The 9,517-nt window shown below is 54.0% G+C and overlaps 1 protein-coding gene across 1 annotated transcript; it reads left to right on the top strand.

The window, feature by feature from the left end:
• The first annotated feature begins 235 nt into the window (after positions 1 to 235).
• Positions 236 to 2,426, top strand: LOC147958011 (coniferyl alcohol acyltransferase-like). Its single transcript, XM_087535326.1, has one exon. The coding sequence runs from the start codon at positions 775 to 777 to the stop codon at positions 1,663 to 1,665; it is 891 nt and encodes a 296-aa protein (XP_087391452.1). The 5' UTR covers positions 236 to 774; the 3' UTR covers positions 1,666 to 2,426.
• Positions 2,427 to 9,517: the final 7,091 nt, after the last annotated feature.

The following is a 9,517-nucleotide window of genomic DNA, read 5'->3' as shown; positions in this document are numbered from 1 at the left end:
CCCATCGTATATACTGCGTGATCTTACCGAACGCCCAGAATATCCAATAAAGTAGTACACTTGATGACTTGAAGATCAATAACATGCTCGATTCTTTCAGGTGAGAGCCCAAACTTGAATATCCAATAAAGTGGAGTACACTTGAAGAGCCATGCATGTGATGTGATGCGATTCATTTTTACATCACACGTGAAACTTCAGTTACTTTAATCGAAGCTGTCAGCCCATGTACGTACCTTGCTCGATCTGCTTCCTACAAATCATGGCATTCTTGGCCGGAGCTGGGTAGAAGAGCCACAGAGAAGTCGATCAGCGCCACCACAATCCCACTCCCACTCCCACCCACCTGCTCGGCGAAATGGTGCCGCTCAAGCACTTTGACCTCCGGATCGCCTCGCGGACGCTGGTCCGGGCCTCGCGCCCGCCGCCGAGCTTCCCCGCCGTGCACGCCGTCTCCAACCTCGACCTCGTCCTCGGCCCCTTCCCACTCTACCTCATCTGCGTGTACGGGCCCCCGCCGTGCGGCCTCGGTGCGGTGCTCGCCGCCGTACGCGCTGTCCTCCCGGAATACCTCTGCCGCTTCTTCCCCTTCGCCGGCCGCATTGTGCGCGACCCGGGGACCAGCATTCCCGAGGACGCCTGCAACAACGCCGGCGCCGAGCTCGTCGTCGCGGACGCCGCGGTGCCGCTCCGGCCGTCGACTTCGCCGACATCGAGCGCTCGCTGGGGCTCATCCAGGTGCCCTTCGACGCGGGCTTCGCCTTGTCGGTGCAGATGGTACGTTTCGCGTGCGGCGGGTTCTCGCTGGCGGTCGGCACCAGCCACCTCCTCGCCGACGGCAGGGCGCTGGCCGCTCTGCTCAACAGCCTCACGGAGATGGTCCGCACGGGCGGCCGCCTCTCCTGCGAGCCTCTGTTCGATCAGTCTCTGTTCAGCCCGCGGTCACCGCCGCGGCATAGCCCCTCGCTGGACGCCGAGTTCGCGCGGTTCACGCCGGGGACCATGATCAACCCCCTCCTGGCCGCGGCCATCCAGCGGCGCCTTTACCGCATCGGGGCAGCCGACCTGGCGGCGCTCCAAACAGCGGCGTCGACAGTCAGCGGCCGCCGCCCGTCACGCTTCGTGGCGCTGTGCGCGCACGTCTGGAAGCTCCTCGCGCGTGCCGTCGGCGAGTCCGCCCCCAGTTGCCGCATGGCGTGGATCGTCGACGGCCGGAGGTGCGTCGAGCCGTCGGCGGGCGCCCTGGACATGTACATGGGGAACGTCGTCACGTACGCGTCCCACGAGGCGAGCGTGTCGGACCTGCGGCGCATGCCGTTGCACGACGTGGCCGCCACCGTGCGCGCCGCCATCACGGCGGTGATGACGAAGGACAGGTTCCAGGATTTGGTGGACTGGGCGGAGGAGAATAAGGCAGCGTACAAGGACGGCGGGAAGTGGACGGAGGAGGTGAACCTCGGCCTCGGGAGCCCGGCGCTGGTGATCTCCGGCTTCGTCCCGTTCGCCATCGACGGGGATCTGGGAGAGCTTGCTGACGCCGGTGACGGCCGGGAGTCTAGGGTTCGCAGACGCAGAGCCGGCCGGCGAGCACTACGGTTCCCGTCTGTGAGGTCGCTCCACGTCTCGCACGGACCATGGCAAGGACGAGGGCCGAGCTGTTGGTAAAGGATCGTAGTGAGTGTACGCCCAGTACAAGTTGGCGTTGTGTGTGTTCGTTGCATGGACAACTGGAACATGTTCGCGTGGTGCTCTTTCTTGGAACTTGTATACGATCAGGCCTTGGGATGCGATGGTACGATCGATACATTTGGGCCATCCACTGGCGCTCCTATGGTACAGCTCGAGCAAGGTGGAGAGGTGCTACACATTTTGCACGAAACACCTCGACGTGCCGAAATATAGCAGTACGGGCCCTCTTCACCACACGACTCAACAGTCAACACCAAAATCAAGCCATTCTCCATAGGAGCAGCCGGAGTGCATCGCCGTGAGCCGCTCCGACGTGCGCCACTGACATCGCTTCTTCAACCATGCCTGAGCCTCACGCCACTCACGCCCGCCCGTCCCAGTCCTTCATGTCGCTAGACCTGGCCTGACGGTTCAAAGGTACACCGCATCCGTCTCCGGCCATCACGAGACCCGCCGCCGCCATCCCATGCAATCCAGCTGAAAGATAGCGCCGCCCATCTTCCAAAACGTCGTCGAGTTCCTGCCACCCGCCTCCGTTGGCTATGACGACCCGGTACCCTCGGCTGCTGATCTGGCCGCAGCTCTGTTGTTCCCCTTTTGCCAGATTCATTTCTTCGGCGGATGGCGTGGTTCGTGTGTTAATTCCTGGCTTGATATGTACTGTTGATGCTTTCTGTCGTCCAGTCCCATGTTTTTGTTGTTCACTAATCTGATGCAAGCAAGCTTCTTTGCTTGTACATCCAATCGACTCTTCTCGGATGTACGTGTATTCATCAATTTGTAAGCTAATCTTTTTTTCTGGTGCATTTTATCTACCAAAAGTTTCTTTTTGGGCATATTTCTTCTTCCAGACTTGTCAAGGTTGTTGTTATTGCGACGTAAACACGGTGATGATGTTTTTTTTTTGTAGCCAAAGAAGATCTTTTTTAGGCAAGAACACTTAGATGATGCTGTTGTGCAGTACAATTTCCAGGTTTTGAAAACAAGCATGTGCAAAAAAAGTTTTGAGATAAACATTCTCAAGTTTCTGTTCTTGATAATGGATTCAGTACATTGGGAAATGGGCGACTCACGGGGCGACACCCCACGGCCCTAACCCTAGGCGCCGCCTCCTCTTCCCTACCCTCGCTGTTGTCGCCGGCGGCCGGCGGCTGGCCGGTGACGGCGGCGGGGCCACTCCTGCCCACTCCCATGCATCCTACCTAGTCCTCATGATGCCCCTGCTCCTGTGTGGTGGTTGTCGCGGGCTAGTGGTCGTGACGTAGCTGCAGTGGCAAAGAAACAAATCTGGAGACCTGCGCGTGTGGGGTGTTAGCGTGATCCTTGCATCGGCGTTCCATCTTGCTGCGGTAACCATGGGCTGTAACTTCTTGGTTTGCACGAGGAGGACCGGCGGTGCGTTGTACGGCAGCAGATCATGGCGTCCCTGTTATGGATCTGGACGAGAGAAAGCATCAACAGTATATATCTAGGGTTGACTAGCATGAAGTCCTGGTGGTACCATCCTTGCGGCTGCGGAATCATGCTCTCTCGCGCGTGCTTGCCTCGGCGCTCTGTGGCGGCTCGGGGTTCGGGTGGCGATCCACTTGGTTATGGGCATCCGTGCCATGCGGATTGTCGTAGCCAATTGATGGTCTTCGTGAGTATTTATCTCTTTGGATCTGATGGTTGCTGCCGGTGACTCGAACCGGCGAGTTGGCGGGATATAGCCAAAAGCCCCCTTTATGGGTTCTGGTGGCTCTCGCTTCAACCAGTCTGCCTTCGGCGATGAGATGTAATCTATGGACGGTGACTTGACACAAAGGATATGGTTCTGCGGCAGCGACGCCGGTAGGATTTCAAAGCCCAGCGCATGTAGCTGCTGGGATCATGGAAAAATGGTGGCGTCAACACATGATTGACTTAGATTTGGTGGTGCTTCTCGAGTATCCCGTCTCGATCTCTGGGGTGAAAACCCTAGGTTTGACCTAAGTTGGTTATACCAGGCAATGGCAACGTTTTCTGCATAGTTACCTTGTTGAAGGCATTGCTCAGATATGCTCGGACTTGTTCTTCAGGGTGAAAACCTAGATTCTGGCCTCTTGTTGCAGAACGCAGTAATTTCAAAATTTTCCTACGCACACGCAAGATCATGGTGATGCATAACAATGAGAGGGGAGAGTGTCGTCCACGTACCCTCGTAGACCGTAAGCGGAAGCGTTACGAGAACGCGGTTGATGTAGTTGTACGTCTTCACGATCCGACCGATTTAAGTACCGAACGTACGACACCTCCGAGTTTAGCACACGTTCAGCTCGGTGACGTCCCACGAACTCCGATCCAGCAGAGCTTCGAGGGAGAGTTCCCTCAGCACGATGGCGTGATGACGGTGATGATGATGCTACCGATGCAGGGCTTCGCTTAAGCACCGCTACGATATGACCGAGGTGGATTATGGTGGAGGAGGGCACCGCACATGGCTAAAAGATCAACTGATCAACTTGTGTGTCCATGGGGTGCCCCCCTCCCCCGTATATAAAGGAGTGGAGGAGGGGAGGGCCGACCCTCTACTATGGCGCGCCCTGGGGAGTCCTACTCCCACCGGGAGTAGGATTTCCTCCCTTCCATGTAGTAGGAGTAGGAGAGAAGGAAAGGGAAAAGAGAAGATAAGGAAGGAGGGGGCACCGCCCTCCCCCTAGTCCAATTCGGACTAGGCCTTGGGGGGCGCGCAGCCTCCCCTCTCTCTTTCCCCAAAAGCCCAATAAGGCCCATATACTCCCTGGCGAATTCCCGTAACTCTCCAGTACTCCGATAAATACCCGAACCACTCAGAACCTTTGCGATGTCCGAATATAGCCTTCCAATATATCGATCTTTACGTCTCAAATATTTCCAGACTCCTCATCATGTCCCTGATCTCATCCGGGGCTCCGAACAACCTTCAGTACATCAAAACACATAAACTCATAATACGGATCGTCACTGAACTTTAAGCGTGCGGACCCTACGGGTTCGAGAACTATGTAGACATGACCGAGACTCATCTCCGGCCAATAACCAATAGCGGAACCTGGATGCTCATATTGGTTCCTACATATTCTACGAAGATCTTTATCGGTCAAACCGCATAACGGTATACTGTGACGCCCTCGATTCAATCGTACACTAATCATACACGCAATTGTGTATGATCAAGATCAAGAACTCACGGGAAGATATCATAACACAACTCTAGACACAAATTAAAATAATACAAGCTTTATATTAAAAGCCAGGGGCCTCGAGGGCTCGAATACATAAGCTCGAATACACAAAAGTCAGCGGAAGCATCAATATCTGAATACAGACATAAGTTAAACAAGTTTTCCTTAAGAAGGCTAGCACAAAAACAACAACGATCGAAAAGGCAGGGCCTCCTGCCTGGGAGCCTCCTAACTACTCCTAGTCGTCTGCGGTCTTCACGTAGTAGTGGTCATCCTCCGGGTAGTAGTGGTCATCAATGGCGTCGTCTGGCTCCTGGGATCCGTCATCTGGTCGCAACAATCGGGTATGGGGGGAAAAGAAGTAGCAAAGCAACCGTGAGTACTCATCCAAAGTACTCGCAATACTTACATTAGATCTAAACTAAGTATGCATCTGTATCAAAGGAATGGGTTGTATCTGTGGACTAAACTGCAGAATGCCAGAAGGGAAGGGGAGAGCCTAGCCTATCGAAGACTAACATCTTCTGGAAACCACCATCTTGCAACAACAGGAGGGAGTAGAGTAGCATAAAGTAAAGTAGCAGTAGTGTTATCAACCTCGGCCAGAGATCCTCTCTCGACTCCCTGCGAGAAAGCAATCCCAGAGCGATACTATCTAGTTATCACCACAATCCAATTCTCATCACCATCCAGTTCTCATCACAAGTATCCAGTTCTAGTTGTATCGATCGTGATACAACTCCAAGTGTCCGTTACCGTAGGAAAGGCTATCGATAGATGTTTTCTTCCCTGCAGGGGCGCACCAACTTACCCACCACGCTCGATTAACTCCGGCCGGACACACTTTCCTGGGTCATGCCCGGCCTCGACCAAATAATACGCTGCAACCCGACCTAGGATATAGAGGCCAGCACGCCGGTCTAAACCTATGCCCCCAGGGGTCATGGGCCATCTCCCCAGGAACTCCTGCACGTTGCGTACGCGGCCGGTGAGCAGACCTAGCTACCTCCTTCAACAATAGGTGCTTACCAGTCCAACCCGGCGCGCGCTGCTCAGTCGCTGACGTCTATTAAGCTTCGGCTGATGTATACGACACAGAACGCCCATACTATGCCCACTTGATGGTTAGTGTTATCAGGCCAGAGGCCCCTCGGATCAAATATCCAAATCGTAGTGGATTAGGAACGCGCGGTAACGAGCAGAGACTCACGATCGATGTGACCCCGTCGCCCCGTCTCGAGTACTTGCGGCAAGGGCTAAGAATGCCCGGCCACGCCTCGTAAGTATCTCGCGGGCACCTTCGAGGTCAACCCGACTCCACATCACTCGCTATTAAGCTCGCGCGGGTACCCCTCAGGGTCGACCCGTCTTTAGTAACATGGTTCAGTGTAAAGTCATAGTAACCGCAGTAACTGTGTGTCTAACACCAAAGGGAAAACCCGAGGAATCACCCCCGGTGAATTCCACTCGATGTTGTCATCAAGGTGAACGTAAGAGGATCCACCCTCGAGGTTCACGTTTGATGGGTTGCACGACAGAGCCGTAACGGAAGTGGTTAAGGAGGAAATCACCCTCGATGACCTCAACCGTATAGCTACACTATGGAGATCTCATCAGGAGTGATCTAAAAGGTTCCACCCTCGGCACTCGATGGTAACTCTGCAGAGTCGTACAACTAGGGGGGTGATGTGTGGTGTCGGGGCCTGGACGTCGATCACGTTGATCGAGTCATCGAACATAAAGCGAGGCAACTGGGACAAGGTGGGGTCACTGATGGATCTCTAACCAACCTATACTAAGTAGTTTAGGATAAGTAGGTAAGGTATGAAAGCAGGTAACAACAACAGGCTATGCATCAGAGTAGGATCATGCAGAAAGCAGTAGCAGTTCTAATGCAAGCATGGGAGGGAAAGATATGGGCGATATCGGAATGCTCAAGGGGGGTTTGCTTGCCTGGAAGCTCTGCTGTAAAGGAAGAAGTGTCGTCAACGTAGCCGATCACAGGGGCGGCATCGGTCTCGGGGTCTACCGGAGAGAAGAGGGGGAAGAAACAGTAAATACAGAGCAAACAAAGGTACCACTAAGCATTACATGACGATAGGCAGAGCTAGAGTTGACCTAACATAGGGCTACATGATATAGGTGAAGGGGGAATTCAACGGGAATGTTTTCCCGGTTCCGGACCTGTGTTAGACAGATGACCGGAGGGGGAAAGTTCCATGTTCAGCATGCTAGGGGCATGTGACAGATGAATGGAGCGCGTATTCGGATTCGTCTCGTCATTCTGAGCAACTTTCATGTATAAAACTTTTTCGTCCGAGGTACGGTTTATTTTCTATGATTTTTCAAAGATTAAAACATTTTCTGGATTTATTTATAGTAACAGAAATGGAATATTGCATCAGCATGACGTCATAGTGACGTCATCAGTCAATAGCTGCACTGACCAAGTCAAACCTGACCAGTGGGGCCTCCGGGACCCACATGTCATCCTCTACGGGTTAACAGTGGATTAATTTGACTAATAGTAGTAGTTAGGGGTGTGGGCCCCATTAGTCAGCGACTAATTAGTGATTAAACTAATTAATAGATTAATTAGCGTTTTTTATTTATAAAACCTGTTTAATTAGCACGAGGCCCACATGTTAGTGGCACTGGGGGCGGCCACGTCAGCGTTGACCCAAGTCAACAGGTCAAAGGGGGCCCCTGGGCCCACCAGTCAGTGGCCCAGGTGGTGCCATGTGGACGCCACGTCGGACACCGGCCGGAGACGCACCGGAGTTGACTCCGGCGAGCCAAACGCGGCGGCGCGGCTCGGGAGGGGTGCGGATTTCGCGCACAGGGGGTCTGCGGGGTTGTGGCTGGGCGCGTTCGACGCGGCTCGGTGTCACGCATCGAACGGTGGTGGCCGGAGTGGCTGGAACGGACGGGGGCGAGCGATTCGAGCTCGCCGGCGGTGAGGTGCTTCGGGCGAGCAACGACAGCGGTGGTACGGCGCGAGTTCGGGTTATCCAGAGAGCGGGGCGAGGCCTACGTGCACGCGCGAGCAAGATGGGCGCGAGCAAAAGACCAAAAGGTCGCCGGAACGACGCCGGCGACGAGCTACGCGGAGGCACATCCGGTCGGAGCACGGGGTCGGCGCTACGGGGCTCAACAAAGCATGAGGGTGGGGTGCAACGGGCCCGCACGGACGTGCCGAGCACGATCCCGGGCTCATCTGAGCTCGACGGGTAGCAACGACATGGCTACAAGCACGTCGGATGAAGCAGAGGCACGGCAACAGCAGCGAACTAGCTACGGCGAAATGCACGGCGCGAGGAGAGGAAAGGAGGAAGGGAGGAGCTCACCGTGCGGCCAAGAAAGTCCCGTGCGAGCTTAGGAGCAGCAGCATTGGACGGAGACGACGGCGGGCGCCGGCAACCGAGAAGGAGAGGTGAGGTCGATCCCGAGCATGCGGTCGTTCCCGAGCTCGATGACGAGGTGTAGTCGAGGCAGCCGAGCGAGGTGGAGCGGTAGGGCGTGTCGGCGAGGCGATCGGGAGGCGGTGGCCGCGGGATCGATGGCGGCGCGTCGACGACCGCGCACGGGCGAACGAGACAGAGCAGAAGAGGGGTGAATGAGGGAGAGCGAGGAGGGGGTGAATGGATGAGGAGGCCAGGGGGGAGGAGAGGTGGATCTTTATCCACCCGCGGCGCCTATAGCGGCGAGGTCGGCGAGGTGGGTTCAGCGGCGACGGCGGGCGTGCCTCGGTCGCTTGAACAGAGAACAGGGGGAGGAGGAGGAGGAGGCTGTGGTGGGCTGGGCTCTAGGCACTGTGCACTTAGGCAAGTGCACAGTGGCCTTTTTTATTTTCTTTTTACAGAAAGGGGTTTAGTAATATTTTGAGCTTCCATAAGATTTTGCAAACATAATTACTTTGCAATATCCAGCACTGCCACAAAAAGTTTGGGCATTTTTGGAGTTCATTTGAATTTACACAATAAAGAAAAGGGCATTTTAAAGGCTATTTTTGCTCTGTTAAAATGCATTAGGCCCATTTAGAGTTGATGATGATGTTGTGTTCCTTAACAGTAAATAGTTTTGGATTATTTGCTAAAAGGTGAACATTTTCCAACAAGTTTTGATCAACTTCATTTTGCATTTTTTTATTTGAATGGAATTCAGCGAAGGAATTTGAAATGAGATATTATCCCAACATGGTTAAGCTTCATAAATCAAGATGACTTGGCACTGATCATAAGGGATTACAGTAGTGTGATGCTGGGGATGTTACATATACGTTGTTCCCTTTGTCATCGGTATGTTACTTGCCCGAGATTCGATCGTCGGTATCTCAATACCTAGTTCAATCTCGTTCCGGCAAGTCTCTTTACTCGTTCCGTAATGCATCATCCCGCAACTAACCCATTAGTCACATTGCTTGCAAGGCTTATAGTGATGTGCATTACCGAGAGGGCCCAGAGATACCTCTCCGACAATCGGAGTGACAAATCCTAATCTTGATCCATACCAACTCAACAAATACCATCGGAGACACCTGTAGAGAACCTTTATAATCACCCAGATACGTTGTGACGTTTGGTAGCATACAAAGTGTTCCTCCAGTATTCGGGAGTTGCATGATCTCATAGTCATAGGAACATGTA

The sequence above is a fragment of the Triticum urartu genome, chromosome 7A (assembly GCF_056163025.1).
Source record: "Triticum urartu cultivar PI428250 chromosome 7A, HENAU_Tu73, whole genome shotgun sequence".
NCBI lineage: Eukaryota > Viridiplantae > Streptophyta > Magnoliopsida > Poales > Poaceae > Triticum > Triticum urartu.
Note: the sequence above shows the minus strand (reverse complement) of the source record. Positions and strands in the feature narration are given on the sequence as shown.

Bases quoted from the DNA above. Each gene is read 5' to 3' on its own strand.
- LOC147958011 (XM_087535326.1), top strand. From the start codon at position 775: ATGGTACGTTTCGCGTGCGGCGGGTTCTCGCTGGCGGTCGGCACCAGC.